Here is a 21,330-nt window from a genome sequence, read left to right on the forward strand (position 1 = left end):
TCCCTCTCCCCTGTGGCAGTGTCTTTAGAGGGACATAAGTCAGCTTTTGTAATATTGCATCTCCTCCAAGTTGTAGGTAGGAAATCTGTTGTGTTTCTACGGAAGAAAAAAGGAAAGCAATTAGAATACTCCAGTTCCACATTCAATTTATTTAATTAGGCTGCATGTGAAATTGCCAGAGCCCCACTCACTGCTGCTTCAAGCATCTTACATCTGTGCCATTTCTGAGGATATACCCTGCAGGAAATCCTCTGGCAGCTGAGCTGAGCTCTGGTACCAGAGGCTTTCTGGCATTTGATGCCTAATTGATGACTCTTAAAATGGAGCTGTCCTTCAGGCTCACTCTTTGGGATCTGGAGAGGAGGAAACTAAATCATGTGGCTGAATCCTTTTTTAATTTCTCCCTGCATTACCTACACAGAGTGCTGGGCTCTGTTCCTGGAAATGCTCTGTGCAGATGTGTGTGGTAGCAGCAGGGCTCTCCTGGTGTAGCCTTGATGCCTTTAGAGGACACCACTAAGGCACCACTGATATGAAACAGTTCTTAAGTTAATACTGGGAGGAGAGAAAGATTTTTTTAGGACTCTTTTAGACCTGGAAGAAGTGAGTCCTCTCCTGGCTGTTATTTATTGCTCTGTTTATCAGCACTGAGCAGTTTAAAAGGCAGATGTTCAGTGCAGACACACTCAGCAGGCGGAAGGGAACTAAAATGAAGATGCCTCATTTAGCAGTCCTTGTTTTGCACACCTAGAATGGTGTGAGTGCTGCCAGCTGTCACCTCACCCTGTCAGCTGGGCAGTGGCCACGTGTCACTGGATCCTGCCTTTCATGCAGGAGCTCCCAGGAGAGGCAGTGATTCAGGGACTCCTACAGATCCTGCAGACCGTGGCCAGGTTCAAGCCCATCATTAATGGTGGCTGCAGAAGCAACTGATCTTTTCTAATTTTCCAGCTCCTGGGTATTTTTTAAGCCCAGTTCAGCATTCACAGCTAAGTTCTGGATTTCTGGTAGCAGTGTTAGCTGCATTTCTTCTGCCTGCTCCACATTTCTCCTAATTGAGTCAGCACTGGCTTCGCCACATTTTATTGCTCTCATTTATTGCAACTACAACCTATCAAATTAATTGCTGTGTTTTGACAGACACTATTTACTTTCCCATTATGGCTGCTAATACTATTGATGAAATGAGGTTGTCAGCTCCTCTATGGGAGATCAGTTGGTATTTTAAAAGCCTACCCTGCTTCCAGCCTTCCCAAAAAGAGACCAGAAGGGATCTCACTGCCCTTAGGGCCATTTTATCCATGTAGGTTTAGGCACAAGGAAGCCAAGGGGGAAAAGGAGGTAAAAAAAGTGGCTGGCCCAGATCTCCAAGCAGACACAGCTTCTCCCAAAGAGAGAACTGCATGTCCTGTGGGAAGAGCCATGCCCCACATGCAGGTAGGTATCCTCACAGGGTAGCACAGGATTTCCTCTGGGATGATCCACCATCAGCAGTGAGGGGCCCAGTGCTCCTGGGGCTCTGCCCCATTGCACACGGTGCTGATAGGACACAAAAGCCCAGAGGTGCCAAAGGACGTGGCCCAGGGAAGCACAGCTGGACATCAGCAGTGTGTGGAAGCCATCTGGAGCTTTCAGCAGTGGTAGGGGCTGGAGTGGGTGTGTGTGAGTGCTACCAGTGCCTGTCCCCATCTGTCCTTCAGGTGAATGTGGCTGATGTTCCATCCCCATTCCACTCTGCATTCTAGAAATACAAGCTCCTTCACCTGCTGCCATTGTCTCCATGATCACTTTCTTCCTTTGTCTCATTGTTTTGTTCTCAGGGACAGATTCCTCTTAAACACATCTGTATATTTGCATCCATCTTTAAGGTAATTCCGTGTCCGTGTTTCCCCAGGTGCTGTAGAAACCTGTGTCCCCTCCTCAGCCTGTTTGGTTTGTGTGGTAGTGAGAGCACTTGGCTCCATCCTTCCTTCCTGTAGGAGCAGTTTTACTGCAGTCATTCTGTGTGTGTGACACTAATGTTTCTGTATTCTTTAAATTAGTATTTCTATTTGTGATTCTTTGGCGTTTCAGCTGCTTTTAGGGAGGGAGGGGTGAAAAAAACCAGTTGGGTTTTAGCAGGAACTGGTGCTCAGCCCCACGTTTGCAGAGGGAAACGCTACAGAATTTGGGATAGGCTGAGCTTTGTAATTTGAGTTTATTATTTAGTGGTTATGCAAAAGAAAGGGCTGGAGCCATCTCTGCTCCAGATGCACCACCACTCCCCTGTGGTTCTGCCTCTGGTGCAGCACTGGGAGGGCTCTGGGCAGACCAAAATTGATTGCTCCAACTGACCACTTCACCCCAGCCAGGACCTCATCAAAACAAGGTCACTTCTCCAACCACTTGCACAGACCCCTCTAGGAAGTGTTGGTCCAGTTAATTCTGTTAAATAACAAAATAACATTAATGCAAACCATGATGAGCTGCCCACAGACACCTCATTGGGAAGGCCTAGGATCCAGTGGCCAGGCAGGACAGCCTGCAGCCAGGCTGGGAGGATCTGGGCTGAGAGACTGGGAAACATCCACCCATCTCTAAATCCCTTTGGGAGCAGCTCCAGCACTTTGGAGACTCGGCCTAGCCTGGTTTATTGCTCTGAGACAAATGGATGAGCCAGAGCCAGGATGTTGCCTGCTCTGGGTGAGGAAGGACTTGCAGAGATTCTCCAAAAATAGCCTGGAGCAGGCAGGCAGAGGCGAGTGGGGACTGATGTGGCGCCGGCGGGGACGGCTGGTGCCACTGCCTCCTGCTGCTGCGTTTTCCATCGGGAGGAAGGGACTTCAGCAGCCTGCACGAGGGCAGGTTATTGCATTGAATGGGGACTCAGTGAAGGAATTAAACACTTGCTAGGGCTGTGTGCTCGTGCTGCGGAGGTTGTCCCACACCATCCTTGTCCCGTGCTCCTGCATTTGGGAGGGCAGTGTGGGGAGGCTCAGTCCTTGCTGGACACGAAACTCGTGTGGATCCCCAGTGGCTGTGATCCCCCCACAGCAGCTGTGGGTGTACTCTCCTGGGTAATTGCACAAACCAGGCTTTGCTTCTCTGTGGCGTAAAAAATGTAGGAGAAACAGAGTCTTATTTGTTACCAGGAGTTACTTACTGGAGATTCCCATCCAGCCTCAGGCCTCACAGCACGAGCCTGGCTCCTGTGCTGACATGGAGCTCTGGTACAGGAGCTCTGCTGCTTCACAGGCAGCCCCAGCTTTTCGGCCACCAGGAGGGTCCCCTCACCCTGACACTGAGGGGTTTGGAGAGGGAGAGGCTGCTCAGAGTGGTGGGACAGCATTGAAGACACCCCTGACAGGAGCAGGATCAGCCGGATGTGGCACACAGGGAGCCGGGCTGTGCTGAGCTGCCAGAGAACAGAGGCTCTGCTGCAAAATGAGGTGATCAATCATTTGAAGAGGGGGATGACAGGCACTGATGTGGAATGACAGGGCTGTTCCTCAGCCTTCCCTGCAGGGAAATGTTTCATAGGTTCAAGGTCAGGTTTACTGCAGGGCTTTGCTGAAGTAGAGGGAAAAGGGAACATGATTTTTGATCATTTCTGGTTTCTTCAAAAATTGGGTTAGCCCTGTGTGCTGTTCCTAGCCAGGAAACACCCCTGGAACCCTCAGCCCACTCCCCCCAAACACGGTGTGCTCCAGGCACATGCAACAGCACTGACACTGCACTGCCAAGCTGGCTTGTCCGTGCAGGTTCTGCAGAATGCACTGGGCACAAGGTGCTCAGAGAAGCTGTGGCTGCCCCATCCCTAGAAATGCCCAAGGCCAGGTTGGACAGGGCTTGGAGCAACCTGGGATAGTGGAATGTGTCCCTGCCCATGGCAGGGGGTGGAGCAGGATGATCCTCAAGGTCTCCTTCCAACCCAAACCATTCCATGATTCTGTGGTACAGCCAGACTGGTGTGAGTGAGGCTGGACACCTGGGAGACACAATTGCTTGGAGAAGATCACCTCCTTTGTGGTGTGGATATCTTTACGATGGAGAAATGGGTGTTTTAGGTGAAGTCATCTGCCTGCAATGGGTTTCTGCTGGGGGTGGCACCTGGAGGTGTCCCCTTTTCTCCACCCAGTCACAGTGACAGTCACATGCTGTCTGGGGGTAGCCGGGCTGGGTGGAGGTGTTGCTCCTCAAGGATGCCCTGAAGTGCAGTACAGCTCAAGCCTTCTACAAGAGAAAACATCAAAAGTTAGGAGTAGGAGAAAAAGGCTGGAGTTATTGTGGTGTATGTGCAAAGCAAGTAAGTAACCTTGGCTGAGATTCTGGGACTGCTGCTCTTAGGTTTTGGGGACTGCTGTTTTGGGGACTAGGAAAACTGACAGAAACAGAAATCACAGAGTTTTTGAGTAGGACAAACTGGGTTCTGGCAGAAACATTTATTTTTGCAGTTGCAGAAGCAGTTGTGGGATCAACCCATCACTCTGATCTTTATTAAAAAATCAGATTAAAGGAGAGCAAGTCAGAACTCTCCAAATGCAAACTAGATAATTTTGAAACCATGCTGCTGGTCTGCAAGACTTTCCACTAGACCAGATACCTCCTCGTGGAGTAGGGCATTCAGGGAAGTGGAGAGCTCCATTTTTGGGAGCAGAGGCTGATACAGGTTAGCACATGGCCAGAGTGTAATAAACCACATGTAAATGTATCAGTCTCTGAGGGTCCAGCCTTTGCAGAGATGTGGCCAAAATCAATTAGTGAGACTGCTCTTCAGAGATGTTTTGTACAGCAAAAGGTTTAATAAAGAGAAATATCAAAATAACAAACATTACAGAAAACAAAAGATAAGCGGTGCACAGGTGTCTGGGAAAAACCTACGGCACCCTGCTAGAAACACTCCAAAAAGCCTTTTTTTCTTCTTTTGTGCTCCCTAAATACTGAATGTTCTAGGGGGGACAACCTGGCCTGCTGCCGAGAGGGAGAGGTAGAGGATTTGAGTTACGCTCTCAGAGCCCAATCTATGCTCTTGTGCTGGCGCTGAGCCAACCACTGCCAGGAGGTTAAACTTCCTCAAATGTCTAGAGGTAAACTAAAACTCCCTATTTGGAAGCACCTGCTGGGGGTGTGGGGTGCATTAGCACAAGAGGCCGAGTAGGTGTCCAGGCACAAGCTGCACATCACTGCAGAGCATCGTGCTGGGATATTGCTGAGGTGTTTACGTGGTACCAGCACAACAGGCTGGTTGATTGCTATTCCCTGTTGATATTGCTGACCTGGGTTGGAAGAAGCACCCCCTGCCTTGCTCTGTGCCTACACAATGTCTTTGTTTCCTTGCCACCCGTGTAGAACACAAGGGAGCAGAGAAGCAGCCAGGGACCCGGAGCTGCCCGACGTGTGCGAAGACGAGGCTGCGTCCTGAGGCCGGCGGCTGCCGCGGGCTGGCCGTGCCCTTCGTGCTGTCACATCTGCCCTCATCACCCAGCCCGGGGCCTGCACAGCAGCACCAGAACCAGACTAACCCCACCAGAAACGGACCAAGCCAGGAAGGCAGGCTGGAGGATCAGAGCAGCGCCGAGGAGCAGAGCGAGCCCGGGGGCAGCGCGGCCGCGTTCCTTGGGCGAGGCGTCCGCGGCTCCTCCGTGTGTGCCTTGCTCTCCACTCGTGCTTCACCTCGGGGCTCTGTTGGGGCTCTCGGCCAAGGAATGGGGGTTTGTTTGTCTCAAGGGTCCTTTTCCCCCAGACAGTTTTTCCTTGTGTTTTTGCATTTTCTACTTCAAGCATCAGGAAAAAAAATATCGGCATTACAGACAGGCTTTGTATCGGAGGGTGACTGTTTTATTTAATGCACAGGTAAAGAAAGCCCTTGTGTACATCAGGAGTTCTGCTCCTGGTCTGAAGTTGATGGCAAAATGTCTTTGGTTATCAGCTAAATGAGGATGAGATCTTGCTGTTGGAGCGAACACTGTCCCTCCCTATGCCTTTCTTCCCTTTTCCTGTTATCCCTCAGTTTTCCAGTGTCAGTCCTGCCCCCAGCCATGGCTTTAGTCAGGGCAGTGCTGTAAAGCAGAGGAGATTCCCTGTATGTGCAATGAGCCTTGGAATGTCACAGAGCTCTGGAGCATGGGGATATGCTGCTACACAGAACAGCTTAGTGCTCCAGGGACATCTGCCAGGGCTGCTCTTCCCAGAGAGCTGGGAATGAATGGGAATTCCCAAAGACCCCATCAGCTGTACCGAGTCCTGCACCCATGGACCATGTTCTCCAGCTGAAAAGAGTGGCAGGTTTGGGCTTTGTTTTATTTCGTTTCCTTCTCTTCACTCATCTCTTGTGCACCTGATGCTTTTAAACTTTCGTTTCCAGAAAATGACCCAAACTGGGACAGGTTCCTAGGATGGAAAATGTTGGTGAAGGGTTTTTAGAAAGCTACAGAGCACAAGTTCACAACTTGATCTTTTCATTTTTTTTAAGGCTTTAATTTTTAATTTTAAGACTCTGATTTTTATGCATTTGCTGATGCTGCTATTTTATCCATAGATTGCTTCTAAACTTGGGGTTAGAAGCTTCACCTCAACAGTTGGACAGCTGGTAAGAGACTGCACTTAAAAAGGCAAATACAAAAAGGCAAATACAAAAAGGCAAACACAGCCATTTCGGTGGCTGTTGACTGTACAGACTGTGTGGATAATCAGGAATTTCACTCTTCCATTCAGAGAATAAAAACCAGTGACATCCATCTGTCAAAATATATGTCATTATTTTCCCTTGAGCCTTATGGGGTCTGAAGATGCCCCTGGGAAGCCAGTGGGATTGGAATTTTATTTTATAGCATTTAAAGAAAGGACATGATTGCATTTGGTTCCTGCATAATCATCTTAGTGTCTGTTTTTTAGGTTAATCCTGAGGACTCGGGACTTTGTTCCCTCATTTTTTGTGCAGGGGGACACATGTTAATAGTGACTGGTATATCCTGGTGTTCCTGTTCTGTTTGCTGCAATCCAATTTGATGGTTCCCAACATTTTATAGCTGGGCTTTGCTGCTGGTGCCTTTTGTCTGTCCCCAGCCTGTCACCTCCCCTCACTCATCCTCAGCCACCTCAGTGGGATGCCCAGCAGTCACCAGCCTGGGCTCTTCCTTGCATCTCACCTGTAAATATTGGCAAAATGGGAAATAACATCGCAGCTTCTCTATTTAATGGAGACCTTTAATGTTGAAAGCTGGCAATGGTGTTGGATCCTGTAAAGGTTACTGCTGTGGGCCTGAGCTCTGCACTGCTGCTTCCAGGTGCTAAATCCTGCCTAGTGTGTCTGCACCAGCTGTGAGCTCAGCATCCTCTGAGGAGCCTGGTCCTGCGCCAGGAGGATGCCCTGATCCTTCCCCCAGCCTGGGACACCAGACCTTCTGCTTGGATCCTGCTGCCTTGTAATGAAGATTTAAGTACCCAGAGGGAGGGAGTGAAAAGTCTGAGAGCACAGGGGATTCTGCAAATGGGAGAGATTGTCCAGGTGGAACCACTGCCTGTGGAAGGGACAAATATCTCTGGATCCAAACTGATCTGTGCTATGGATCCAGCTCCCGCTGCACACCAAGGGCCGAGCTGGGCAAACTGTCCTCCAGTTTGTGGAAAAAACTTTCTCCAGCTGGTGTCCCCAGGACAGGGCCAGGGAGTGACCTTGGAACGAGGACACATCTCAGGAACATGCCCTACCGCAGGCAGAAAAGGGAGTTCTGGTAATCCTCATCCCTGTGGGACATCTGCAGTCTAAGCAATACCTGGGTTGTGCTCAAAGAGCTCTAAGAATGCAAACGTGGAGTTAGTTATTGTATTTTTAATCTGTGGCAGGAATAATTTGCTAACCCAGGCAGTTGGGCTTATTTTAGTGATGCCCAAGGAGTGGAGGCTGGTGGGGCAAGGCTGCAGGAAGGCTGTTCTCAGCCTCAATTAATGCAACCAAACAACTGGTAAGTCACAAATGAGCTCCATATCATGTTCCTCTAGTGGTGCCTAAATCGTCACTTCGGTTTTGGAGAGGAATGGATGTTTTTTATGATTATCTCAAAATCTACTTTGAAATATTTGCCCTTTCAGCTAAGAGAAATCCTTCTGGAGCTGTTCCCACAGGTCCAAGAACCAACCCCTCGAGTTGTACAGCTGAGCTCTGAGCTCGTGTCACACCTTGCTTCTTCAGCAAATCTGCCAACAGTCTTTCCTTTATACCCCAGAAATCACCCCAATCATGTCACAAACAGCAGCCTGAAAACTTGCATGAAATGAGATGAAAAATGTGCCCTGGCAGCAGGAGAAACGCTCAGATAGGCAAAAATAGGCTCTACTCACTCATCTGCAATGAAATCCTTGCTTGTTTATGTGCATGTTAGAGCAGCTCAGAGCAACACTCTGAAGAAAGGAAGAGACTGAAGAGAGGGGATTTGTTTGAGAATAAACATCCCTGGCAAGGCAGCGCTTTTAGCTCTTGAGTAAAATCATTCTCTTTAGCTGGATGGGTAAATATTTGCCTGCTCCTCTCTGTGATGGAGTGGAGGAGGTTCAGTGTGAGTTCTGCATGGCAGTGAGCAGGGCAGGTGTGGCACACTCGTGCTTTGGTGTGTGCTCTGTGTTTTTCCCCTCCAAATCCTCACCTCTGCTGTTCCTGGAGCACTGGGATGCTCTGGCCTCTGTTAGCTGGGCTCAGAGTCACCAGGAGGGCTCCTCTTTCCCCCAGCACCATTGCATCTCGTCAAGTTTTCCAGACTCTTCAAGGTTGAGGATGTTTTTCTTGAAAGAAATTTCTCATCTGGGGGAACAGCACATCTCTTTGATCTTCAGGAGGTGGATTTCTTTTTCTTGCTCAATTAATGGCTCTAGGTCTTTGGTTTAGGGGGGTAGTGCTAAGCAAAAATAATGGTCAAGTCTCTGCTGTCATGCACTGAGGAATGCACAGTCCATGTTTTTAACCCTTTGGGCAGGAATGTGCTGCTATGAATGTCACACAAACAGATGAGGTTTTCAGCATCAGGGCTGCTGGTGGGAAAGCTGACTTTGTGTAACCAGAGGGAGCCTGACAAGGGACAGTGTAGCTGCTCCATGCAAAACAAACAGTGGCTCGATAAAATAACTTCCAGGGTGCGATTTCATCCTTTATTTATTGCCAGACTTGCAAGGAGAAGCTGCTGGGAGAAATTTTGTGTTCCTTCAGCACAACTGTGTCCTGAAGCCCTTGGCAGCACTGCCATGGGAGAATTCCTCCATTTGTAGTGTGTGGCTGGGAGCTTTCCCAGCTCAGTGCTTTCCCTCCCATCTTGCCCAAAAACCCCGTGAGTTTTGTCCCACCAGCCAAGGGCCTTTGTCCCAGGCTCCCCCAGGGCCAGGGATATCTCAGTAAATTCCCCAAGGCAGCAGGGTTGTGCTGTGGGGTGCCACTGAGAGCCCGAGCACCTCTGGTGTGCAGCAGGGAGACTGGAAAGCAGAGTGGAGGCTTTGTGTGGAAATAGAACTTGGATGAGGTGCCAAACTTCTCTGCTTTAGCAGGACACATTTGTAGTGGAGTTCGCTGAGCAAAGCAGTGCAAAGCATTCCTTTCTGGCCCAGATCCTCCTACAGCAGTCCATGCTCAGCTCGAGTCCCTCCCAGGCTGAATTAACTTGGATTATGCCATGACCTTGTTGCTCTGAATGCAGCCTTCCATGAGATGAGGGAAGGAAAGCAGCTCATCAGTCCCTGCCTTGCTCCTTCCCTTCCTGAAGAAAAGCCATGTATGCTCAGAGCTGCTGCTGGCAGAGCCCAGACCCTCCGTCAGTATCCACAAGCCATCAATCAAAGTGCTCCAAAAAATGGTGTAAATTCAAGAAAACATGAATTGCAACTCTTGAGGGTACAATGCAGATCCTCTGTGCTGTAATTTTGCTGCTCTTTCAAATTTCTAGGCCTGTTCAGTTGGTATTTCAGTCTCTTGTTGCACTTGAAGTTGAACCTCTGCCCCTGTATGTGCTCTGCTATGATTCAAGCATGATGTAAATGCACTCAGTACTGTGACAGCACGTGGCTGTTGCACTGTAAATATGTACCATGAAGAGAGAGGCTATTTTTTGCATGCTTTTGTACTGTAGAACTGATGAGAAAATGACAATAAATTCCACAGAGATGAGCCTGGGTGTAAGTGCAGTTCCTAAGGCAGCACTGGCTGCTGGCTCTTGGGTGTTGTCTGCTGCTCCACCCCTCTCTGTGCTTGTAGCTGTGGCACAGGGGCTTGGAGGGATTCCTTTCATCGCCCTGTCCATGCTGGGTTTTCCTGGATGAAGAAGCTCAGGGGTCTGTCATGCTCAGGTGACACATCCCCAGCTATTCCAGCCTCTTGCTGTAATGGGGCTGGTGAAATTGTCTTGCCTTCATTCCATTTGCTTTCAAAGAAAAGTGCAATTTCCTTTGCAGAGGGGCTGGCCTGGGTTAGAGCTCACTCAGCACAGTTGTGGAAACCCCGGCAACTCCTGGGCGCTCAGCTGGTGCCATGGGGCAGGACTGGCTGAGCCTGCCCTACTCCAGGCATCTTCCTCCAGGGGAGGAAGCCAGAGGCACCAAGCTTCTCTCATTTTCATATTGCAGAAAAACAAAAAATTTAAAAAGGTGAAGGCATCTGCCTAAACCCGGACAAGGGCTGAGCGCCAGCCCTGCCCCGTCCCGCCGCTGCCCCTTGTCCCGTGCCCGCCCGTCCCGGCCACTTACCGGGCGCCCATCAGACAGGCGGGTCCCCGCACAAACGGTGCCGAAGCCACCCTTCCCAGCTGCGGGCCCAGCTCGTACAGCTCCTGCAGCTGCTTCTTTTGCCCTGCGGCCAAGAGCGAGCCATCAGCCCTGCGCCCCGAACCCCCCAGTGCCCACGAGCGGAGCGGGCCGGGCCACGGCGGGCCACGCTGCTCTGGCCTGCCGCCGCCCTGCAGCCGTGGGGCCGGCGAGCGGCACGGCCGGGCCGGGGCTCTGCAGACAGCGGCGGGGCTGGAGCTCAGCCCCCGTCTCGATGGCTTGCAGGTGGCCACCAGGTGCGTGGCCCGGGAGGGCGTCCTGCAGCGGGACGAGCTGGAGAGTGAGCGGGGCCAGCGGCACAGAGCGCGCCGCGGCGGGCAGGGTAAGGAGCTCAGCGTGCGAGGCCGAGCGTGGCGGGCCCGGGGATGCCGAGCACCGCTCCCGAGGAGCATCCCGTGCTTCGGGAGGAATCCCAAGCACCAGGGAGGCTGCTGCCCAAAGGGGCACTGCGGCAGCGCAGCCACAGGGCAGCATCGGGCCTGCTGGAGGCATTGTCTTGTCCTCACAGCCCGACGGCGCCCGTGTTCCCCTGGAGATTGTGCTCGTGGAGAAGGTGGGCTCTGGCTGCCGGAACATCATCCAGCTCCTCGAGTGGTTTGGCACGTGTTGCCCAGAGCAGCTCTGGCTGCCCCATCCCTGGCAGTGTCCAAGGCCAGGTTGGATGGGGCTTGGAGCAGCCTGGGATTGTGGAAGTTGTCCCTGCCTGTGGCAGGGGGTGGGACTGGATGGGCTTAAAATCCCTCCCAACCATTCTGGGACTCTGTGTTCTGCTCAAACACACAACGGGCCCCAATAGCTGCTTATGCCAAACCTACCTGTTAATTGATGAATAAATAAATTCCTGGCAACCACCACCACAGAAGGAAGGAAAACAGCTCCACAAGAGGGATGGCAGAGGCTGAGGTTGGAAATGGGGACATCAAGGGTTCCTTACTGCACAGACACTCTTCCTGAATTAATGCTGTTGCCCACTTCAGATGGATTCATACCCCAGCATTTTGTCTGGGAGTAAAAATACTGGAAGCAGATAATTGCTGGTTCCCTGGGAATGCAGTGTCCTGGTGAGGCCATGTCACTGCCACCACGGCACATCCAGCCCCAACATGTCCCAGGCCAGTAAATGCCCCTGGAGCTCATGTTCACTTAGGATCTCGCTGGGGACTCAATTTGGGGTTGGATCCATCCAGGTAAATGGCTTAAAAGTGGTTCCCCCTAATTTTCTTGTAAGTGAGCTATGTATCAAAATGGATTTCTAGAGCAGTAAATTATAATTTAGTGCTTATTATAATATTCATTAAGAGCTGATGTCTGCTGTAGTGTTACACCAAATACTAATTATTAGAAATTAAGGTGACAGGAGGGAATAATATTCTGAGTTGTGTAAGTGGGAGTAATAAAGAGCCTAGGAGGGATAAGCAGACAAAGCAGCAGAAGAGTTTTCTTTCTACAGGGAAATCAGCATTAATGGAATCCCCAGTAGCACAGCACTGGGAGGCATGGATGTCCAGGAAGGTGGTGTGGGCAGGGGACAAAATTAATCAGAGCTACAAAGACACCAAGCAGAGGGGTCATAGCTGTGAGACCACTGGATTCAAAGTGTTCAGTTTTGGAGCATCACCTGGCAGGGGCCATCCAGTGGATTGACCTCCAAAGGCTCCATCTCGCCTCAATGTTATTTTTCTAGTTTGTTTGCTTGGTTTGTTTTATTTTTATTCCTCTTCAAGTTGAAATTAAATTCCTACAATGATTTTGTCTCAACCTAGCCTAGTAAAAGGTGTCTCTGCTCATGGCAGGGAATAGAGGATCTTTAAGGTCCCTTCCAACCCAAACCCAACTGCAGCAGGGGTGAGATGGATGCAGGGCAGGATGAACAGCCAGGGAAGCAGCCAAAGCCACGCAGAACTGTGTGAGGGACCTAGTCTTTCCAGTCCCCAGCAAAGGAGAATCACAATCTTCACCCTTTATTGTTGTCCGTGCTGCTCCACAACAAGCACAGCTGTCTCCAAGGCCTCCCTCCAGCAGAACCTTTTAAATCACATTCCCTCTCTCCTATGGTTTAATTAGGAGGAAAAAATTAATCTCGTATGTGAAAGTGATTCCTTTGTTGCCAAACATTTACAGGTTTTCCATTTTCTCCTCCTTGAGTAGGAAAAAGTCATTTACCATGTTCTTTTCTAAAGCAATTTCCAGGGACGTCCAGCAAACACGGCCAGGAGCCATCAGCAGCCGAGCCCTGACTGGGTTTCTTTGCTTGAGTAAATCAATGTTTTGCCACTAATGGGAGCTGAATGCCCATTTTCCGTGCCCCATTTATTTTATTGTCAGGGCTGGGGTGCAGGGGAGGCAGCACCGGGGCAGCTCTCCGGAAATCCCAGTGAGGACTTGGAATGTTCACTCCCATCCCATTTTATGGAGTGTGATGTGCAAACACATTAGGGAAGAGCTGCTGCACTCACCAGCTGGAATAACTCACAGTGCCTGACTCTCTCTCCGTCCATCTCTATTACTTTTGATTTGGAGTTTCCACAGGGTTGTTTTAATGGTGGGGGATGCTCTTGCTCAGTTTGTGCCGGCAAAAATCCTTGTGGAAGAAATTTTCTTGCCACAACAGGGTGTTTTCATTATCAGAATGAAAAAGTATCTTTTTTCCCTGCCCTGTTGGTCCCTTCAGCCTTGCTGTGGGATGTGGACAGGGATGGGAGCCCTGAGCCACCATGGGACTGCAAAGGCAGGAGCTGACCCACCACCAGCTTGAGGTGAAGCAATGAAAGCTTGTGGCTGCCACCAGCATTTCCTGCCTGTAATTAATGCTTTTAACGAGGAGGGATATGGTAACCCCCTCCTCCCCTCCCCGGCATTTTGCCAGGTGTGGGTTTATTAACGGCTGCTAATTACACCATTAATTCAGTGTCTAAGTCAAGGCGGGCTGAACCGTGTGCTCTGACTGCCTGTGAATGCTGCCGGAAATTTCTTAGTTTAAATTTTCTGTTTTCTCCTTATACAGGGGACTGAACCCCTGGGGGTTTGCAGGGCAAAGCAGCATCCCTGGGACATGGAGCCAGTGCCCTCCCTGCTTTACCTGACCCCTCGCCATGCACAGGGCCTGCAAATCCAGGTGCTTGTCCTCCTCCTCACAGCCAGAGCATGCTTCTAATTCCCAGGGGTGAGTTCTGATGGGAGCCTGATAGTCCCAGGAACTGTGTAGGGGCTTGAAGCCATTTCTGTCTGATGGAGTATCCAGCTGCCAGGATGTCCTCAGCCCCATGGATCCTCAGGGCTCCTGAGTGTCCCAGGTCAGGAGAGCATTATCCTGGTAGGAAAACTGGTGGGTTTGTTCCCTTCAGACCTCAGCTCTGCTGCTGGGATGTTCATTGCACCAGGTGCTTGACATCAAGGCTCTTTCTCCTGAAAAAGGCTCTTGGAAATGTTTTTATGTTGGGTATTATGAAGTGCCTCACTCTCAGCCTGGGGCTCTGAATATTGCAGCTCCATGCAAGTATTGGGAGAAAATGAGCATTAAAATCATCCATCTGGAAGTTCTCCCCTTTTCCAAGCCAGTCCCAGGTCCTGCTCCTGCAGCAGCCTGGTGCTACCCTGTCCATGCCTGCCTTGTCACCAATGGGACCTGTCTCTCTCTCGGGCTGGGAGAGGAGAAACATGTGAAAATGGGAGTAATTCCTTTTTGAAGGAAAATACTTGGTGGGGTCCAGCTTTCTGCCAATCCACGCGTGGTCACTCCAGGCACGGAACACCCAGAAAAAGTATCTCCTGTTTACTGAGGATGAAACAACTGATTCACCTGAGGAAACATGATAATTCTTGGTGTCCAGGAAAGTTACACAGAGTTGGAAAAACAGACCAACCTCCCGTGGAGCAGAGCCCTGGACTGCTGGTGCCCCCTGCTGCCAAGTGACACTTTTCACACCTTACACTTCTCAATTCAGGGAAGAATTCCAGACCGTGTTTTATGTTTTCAATACACTTTTTGATTGCAGTCACCTCTAAATGATTCACGGGATTAATGACTTTTAAACCTCTATGCTGGTAAAGTAGAAATTAATATTGATATTTAATGATAAGACTAAACAGGAGATTAAAAAACTGCTGTGGAAAGATGCACAGACTGTCAGGGATTTTGAATTAAGTACAGACAGAATAAGTTTAATTAAGAGCTTATTAGTATTCATAACATTTTCACACGAAAATCTGGTTAAACATTAATAAAAGGAACTTTGTTATTTAGTAGAAAAGGAACACTGGGCAACAAACCTCCCCAAACAAATATATATATAAAGCAACATAAGGTGAAGCAGGAAAGTGATGGAATTACTCATTTCCTCCAGTGGCTTCTGCTCTGTGCAGCAGCAGCTCTGTGCTGAGAGAAACACAAGCACAGCTGGAGCGGTGAGGAACCCTGAGATTCCAGAAACTGGGCTGGAATTTGGTTTGATGCCAGCAGATCTCATCAGAACCTTCTCAAGAGCATCCTTCTCCCTGCCCTTCCTCCTTGCTGGCTTTCCAAACACAGTGAAAGGCGCCGTAGCCATGGTCAGGCAGCTCCTCGGGAACTGACCAAGTCCCCAAGTCCTCACTGAGCCCTGCACTGGTCTCAGGCTGGAAATCACCTACACATTCCTACAAGTCTTAACGAGGCATTGCTTTTATAATCCTTAAAATGGGCAAGTGCTACGCTGTGTTCAAAGGTAACATTCAGTGTTTCCAAACCCCGGTTATGCAACCCAAAACTTATGAAGTTAACACCCTGAGTTACATTCTACAGGCTTCTCTCCCCTTCCTGCCTTAGGGAGGCGCAAACTGGCACAGTTCAACAGCTTTTAGACCAAATCCTGGCAGGATGAGCGGAGTAAGGGAAAGATAAGCCCCTGTAATTTTAAGCAAGCTCTCTCTGCATGACACATGCTGCCTTTTCAGAATTTCCATTACATTAACTGATCATGCTGCTTCATTTTTTTGCTCTTCTCCTCAACATCTTTCAGCACATCCTGCAATTTCTTAGAGTTCTTCGTCAGGAGGGCAAAGCTTTCCTTGAAGCTGCCGGCCCCGTGCTCCCTGCAGATGTTCTCGACCCCATCAAAGCACTGCAAGATCTTCTCCAGCTCGGCCTTGACCACCTTCTGCTCCTCCAGCTCTGCTCGCAGCGCCTGCTCCAGGGCCGCCTCCGCCCTGCACTGCTGCTGCAGCTGCTGCAGCTCGTCCTGCAGCGCCTGGAATTCCTCCTCGCTGTAGGGATACTGCTCCTGCACCCTGTCCTCGGGCAGCAGCACGTTCTTAGGGATGTTCAGCACCAGCTGCAGCAGCATTTCTTCCATTTTACCGAAGAGCTTGTCGAAGTGCTCCTTCATGAAGAGCAGGAATTTCTCGGTGCATTTCCGGATCTGGGAAGGGCTGACTTTGCAGCCGGGAATGCCGTCCAGCTTCTTCAGCATCACGCCCTCCACCACCAGCATCATTTCGAAGAGGTAGTCCTGGAAGGCGATGTAGACGCGCAGCATGCACGTCTGCGGCGTGAACCCGAAGAACTGCGTCTCGTAGGTCATGGGATCCACCGACATGGCGGCGGCGCGGCCGGGCCGTGAGGGGAAGGCGGGTCTCACAGGGCTCCCCGGCGTTACCCGAGGCAGCGGGGCCGCTCCTCCCGCCCGCGTTGGCGGGCTCAGCCCGGGGCCGCTGCCCGGGGACGATTCCGAGACCCGCCGCCGCCGCCGCCGCTTTCCCGCCTCGCCCGAGCGCCGCCTCAGGGCACGCCCGCCCGCAGCCAATCAGCGCCCGCCAGGGCACGCTCACCGCCCAATCACCGAGCGCTCCGTCCCTCGGCGGGCGGGCCAAGCGCGGGGAGAACGCGGACGCGCGCCGGCCGCTCGGCCAATGACAGCACGGGGTGGTGGGCGGGCGCTGCAGCGCCACCAATGGGAGCGCGGAGCGGCGGCCGCGAGCTGGGCGGCCGGCCAATGAGAGCGCAAAGCAGGGATATGGCGCTGCGGCTCAGCCAATGGGAGCGCGGAGCGTCGGGCGAGGCGGGGCGGGGCGAGGCCGAGATGCCAAGATGGCGTACCAGACGTTCCGGCAGGAGTACCTGCAGGTGCCGCCCGTGACACGGGCCTACACCACCGCCTGCGTCCTCACCACCGCCGCCGTGGTCAGTGCGCGGCCGCGGGAGGGAGGCCGTGGCGGGAGTCGGGAGCGGGGTGGGCGCGGGGTGGGCGCGGGGCAGCCGTGGAAGGGGAGCCCTGAGGCACCGCCCCCGCTCAGAGCCGGCTCTGAGGGGATTGCCGAAACGGGCTCCGTGCAAAGCGCGAATAAATAACAACAGCGCCAGAAGGTTCTTGTACTGGGGCTCTTACCCGCCGGAAAAGTCCTACAGTGCTGTTTGAGGACTTGCTGGCCTCTTTTTCCTCTCGTAGGAACGGGTTGCTGTTAGGGGTGTGTATTTTTTATTCTTTTGTTTTTCTTTTTGTTTCTTGTATTGATCCTTTCAAAATGTTCTTTTCTTTTTTCAGCAATTAGAGCTTATCACGCCCTTCCAGCTGTATTTCAACCCCGAGTTAATATTTAAGCACTTTCAAGTAAGTGTGTTCTGAAGCACGGGAGGTTTTAAACTGTGCTGTAGAAGTTTCTAAGTGCTTGTCTTCTCGAAACAGTGTACTTTTTGTATTAGAAATACGTTTTTTAAAAGCTACTATAGCCAGAGTGCAGACCGCTGTACCTTAAAATAGATCTTAGTTTCATTTTCTGTAAAAGAGATTCCGGTTTCATTGTTACTTGCTTATCTTTTTAGACAATAAAAATAAGCTGTCATGTTTAAAGTCCTTGTATTTGTCTTATTTCCAGATATGGAGGTTAATCACAAACTACTTGTTCTTTGGACCAGTTGGCTTTAATTTTTTATTTAACATGATCTTTTTGTATCCTTCACCAAAGCTGTGTTGGTTCCCTTGGCAAGCCGAGCTCCAGAGTGCAGGAGTGTTGCTGGACCTGCACACAGGAGAGGTTGTGTTCCTGGGGATTCAGCAATGCCAACTTCACTGGTGTCATGAAGGGGCTCTCCTTCTTAAGTGGTCCAGAGTTTTGCTCGTTAGTTTTTTGGTGATAAGAATTTGTACAAGCCTGATCCTTCAGGTTGGTGCTGACGTGGTGCAGGAGAAAATTCCGGGTAACTTTTTTCTCTCCTGGGTCACCCTCTCTGCTGAAGTATCCAGAAAGAGCCAAGTGATGCAGTAAATTGATAAAACGCTTTTAAGCTGATGTAGAATGATTGAGAATGGAATAATTTTCTGCCTGGGTCTGTCTCTAAACTCCTTTGCACTGGAATTTTCCTGACCTGTGGCCTCAGATACCGGTACTGCCGCATGCTTGAGGAGGGCTCCTTCCGGGGTCGGACAGCAGATTTTGTATTTATGTTCCTTTTTGGAGGACTTTTAATGACTGTATCCTTTCTGTTTTAATTCCAAGCTGAAGATGGGTGAATGAGAACTCAAACCGTGTTGTTACTGTTACCTTCATATAGTTTGTTGCACAAGGAGTACCGATATTTGTTGGGGTGGTTTTGAATACTTTGGGATTGTTGCTGGTTTTTCAGGTTTGCTTTTTTTTCTGCTTGATCATGGAAGCGAGGTTATCAGGGGACTGTTCAGGTGTGGGATCATGCTCAGGTTGTCTGTGAAGAATTAAATTATACTTTAATGAGATTATTCATGCTGCAGGTACCCCGAATCCTGCTGCAGCTGTTGGGATTTGACGGACAGTAATTTGATGTACTTGCACCTGGGAAAGTGGAGTTACCAGCTGTGTGGAAAACATGGGGTTACAAATTCAGCTGTGAAATCCCTGAGCTCACCAGTGTTTCCTTAACCACCCCTGGCAGCTTTTTGGGCTGTTTGTGAACTTGGTGTTCCTGGGCCAGGCGTTCACCATCATGCTGGTGTACGTGTGGAGCCGCAGGAATCCCTACGTCCGCATGAACTTCTTCGGCCTCCTCATCTTCCAAGCCCCGTTCCTACCCTGGGTGCTGATGGGCTTTTCACTGCTTTTGGGGAACTCCATCATTGTGGATCTCCTGGGTGAGCAATGGCAACAAGGACAAGGATCTGTTCGTCCTCGTGTTTAACGTGTAACAGAAAATGGGGACAAATCCAAGGGCTAAATGCCCTAATGCTTGGTGTTAGTTATTCTGATATATTTATACCAGGCTTTTCTGATTTCTAACCATTGTAGCATGTTTTGTGCTGTGATAAGGGTGGAAAGAGCTGATGTTTTGGCTTTTTGTTGCCTGGAATCAACCCTGATGCATCACCCCGTAACATCAGTCTACTGAAATAAAATAGTTTATATTATTATTTAATCAACTCTAACAGGGCCAAAACATCAGTATTTTTAATAATGACAAGACGTTTTCCCAATATTAATGTCTTGTGGTGTAAGTTAAGTTTTTTATCTGCTGTTAGTAGCTTTCTTCCTTAGGTTTTGTATTGCTGTATCATCCTATTTTCTGTGAAAGAACCAATGCGTGTTGTTTTTCTGAAAACTCTAGTGTAAAGCATTAGAGAGTTGTAAAGGAGGATTATTGAAAAGTTACCTTTTGGCTTTTGTTTCTATACCAGGCATTGCTGTTGGGCATATATATTTTTTCTTAGAAGACGTCTTTCCCAATCAGCCTGGTGGTGGGAGGCTCCTGAGAACACCGTCTGTCCTGTGAGTATTGCTTTGGAAGAGACATGGAAAAAGTGCTTGTTTGGAAAACTGTTTGCAGCTCAGTCACATCAGCTTCTGGTGAATTGGGCAGAGATAAAATTGGGGGGTGTCTGTTCTTGCTTTTTATGAACTCATGTTGCCAGACAAGGAGCTGGCATTTGTTTAAGTGGGAACCAACTTGACTGGAAGGAGAGCTAAAGGATTTTACCTTTGATTTCTCTGATAATACTTGTCAGGCTTTGCTGACAGCTTTTTTTGGTGGCACCAGAGCTGTGTCCCCTGCAACAGTGGCTGAGGTATTGCATATAAGATACGTAATGGGTTTTTTTTCTGTAAGTCATCCTCACGTCACAGTTTTGGGAAAAAAAAATCCTTCAGTGTTTATAGTATTGAGTAGTGGTGCTCCCACTCAATTCCCTCTCGTGTGGATGCCCTAGTCCCTGTGGTGCTCTCCCAGAACACCTCTGATGGCTGTTTTTCACAGAATCATAGACTATCCTGAAGATACCTGGCACAGAATATTTATATCATAAATAGCAGAAGATGAACCTCATCAGTCTTGATTTGGGCTCTCCTTCCTGGTGGCTCCAAACTGGAGAGCATAAATCCCACTGCCTGGGCCAGCTATTCTTGAGGGAGGACACTGTTCCATGTGCAGCACGTGGGCTGTTTTGCTCTTACAGTGTTTTACAGGCTGCCCATCCTTTGTGTTTTGCAGGAAAGCAATCTTTGACACGCCGGAGGACGACCCCAATTACAACCCCCTGCCCGAGGAGCGGCCGGGGGGCTTTGCCTGGGGAGAGGGGCAGCGCCTCGGGGGATAAACCAAAACCCAGCCCAGCCCTGGGAGAGCCTGGCCTGGCTCCAGCCCCGCCTGGGGACCTCCCCAGCGCAGAGAGGACTCTGTGACAGCTCTATGGTTTGGGATACAAGCACTTTATGGAATGGCAGTCTCACCCGAGGCACTCCCGGCGCCTTTCCCAATCAGGGAATTCGTTGTGCTGGACGTCATCTAAATCCAGTGGAGCCAAAAATGTAAAACTGGAAACCGTTTCCTGGTAACCGCAGTTAACAAGGCCACACAAGTACTTGTTTAAAGTGATTTCTAAAGCATTTTTTTCAAGTTATTTGATACACGAAACTCTAAGGGAAACTTTACAGGGGACAAACCCAACTTTTTGGGTTTAAACTGATTTTTTCTTATTCTTGGATAAAACAACTACAAGACGATTGAAAGGCTGAGTCACAGTTTCAATGGCAGAAGGTTTTTTAATCTGAGGTGCTGCTGTCTCCAGTCATCTTTGAATTGCAGGGAACACAACATGCAGCATAATGCAGCTTTTTGCTCTGCCAGTTGGGTTTTTGGAATGTTCTGCCGTCTGAGGCTACATTTTGGTGGATTTTTTCCCCTGAGGACTGTGTGTTCAGGTGCCCAGTTTTCAGACTGGTGGTTAAATAGATGTGCCTGCAAAATCCACCCCCATGTGCCCTCTGCTGTTACTGAATCACCTGCAGCACCAGAGAAGGAAACTTGTCTGGAGTCAGGACTCAAACGATGATGAGTTGAATAAAATGTCTTGTGGATTCTTTTTGGTTAATCCTCTGTATAATCCTGTAGTCTTGAGGCAGCAGGTGGAAAAGCAGGGGCTGGAAGAAGCAAGTCCTTGAAGAGACAGAGATAACTGAAGCTTTTCCCACAAGTGTCTCAGAACTGCAGGACACAGCATTGGCTGCTCAGGATGTGAAATCTGTTGTGTCCTACACAGGCCAGTGAGATTGAGGGGGATTTAGCTAAAGCTACATTGGTTACAAAAATCTCTGAGGAGCCACATTGAATCTGGA

General features: G+C 49.9%; 3 protein-coding genes across 5 annotated transcripts in view; 2 read left to right on the top strand and 1 right to left on the bottom strand.

Moving 5' to 3' along the window:
- Positions 1-10,126, top strand: part of CAMKK1 (calcium/calmodulin dependent protein kinase kinase 1) — a 94,546-nt gene extending 84,420 nt beyond the window's left edge. For 2 of the 3 annotated variants that reach the window (XM_066201858.1, XM_066201859.1), the window contains exon 16: positions 5,329-10,126. In XM_066201858.1, the coding sequence (XP_066057955.1) occupies positions 5,329-5,401 (73 nt within the window). In that variant the 3' untranslated portion in view covers positions 5,402-10,126. The remainder of the gene's footprint in view (positions 1-5,328) is intronic. The other variant, XM_066201860.1, reaches the window with a different exon arrangement.
- Positions 10,127-14,912: 4,786 nt separating this feature from the next.
- MIS12 (MIS12 kinetochore complex component) lies at positions 14,913-16,533 on the bottom strand. Its single transcript, XM_066201822.1, has one exon. It carries the CDS (start codon positions 16,350-16,352, stop codon positions 15,720-15,722), a length of 633 nt encoding a protein of 210 aa, XP_066057919.1. The 5' UTR covers positions 16,353-16,533; the 3' UTR covers positions 14,913-15,719.
- Positions 16,534-16,828: 295 nt separating this feature from the next.
- Positions 16,829-21,086, top strand: DERL2 (derlin 2). Its single transcript, XM_066201776.1, has 7 exons — positions 16,829-16,936; positions 17,298-17,363; positions 17,629-17,702; positions 18,131-18,224; positions 18,662-18,857; positions 19,398-19,488; positions 20,207-21,086. The coding sequence occupies exons 1-7, from the start codon at positions 16,844-16,846 to the stop codon at positions 20,310-20,312; spliced, it is 720 nt and encodes a 239-aa protein (XP_066057873.1). The 5' UTR covers positions 16,829-16,843; the 3' UTR covers positions 20,313-21,086.
- Positions 21,087-21,330: the final 244 nt, after the last annotated feature.

Source organism: Chamaea fasciata, unplaced genomic scaffold, assembly GCF_029207755.1.
Source record: "Chamaea fasciata isolate MVZ Bird 193981 ecotype frontalis unplaced genomic scaffold, bChaFas1.0.hap1 SCAF_21, whole genome shotgun sequence".
In the NCBI taxonomy this organism is placed as follows: Eukaryota; Metazoa; Chordata; class Aves; order Passeriformes; family Sylviidae; genus Chamaea; species Chamaea fasciata.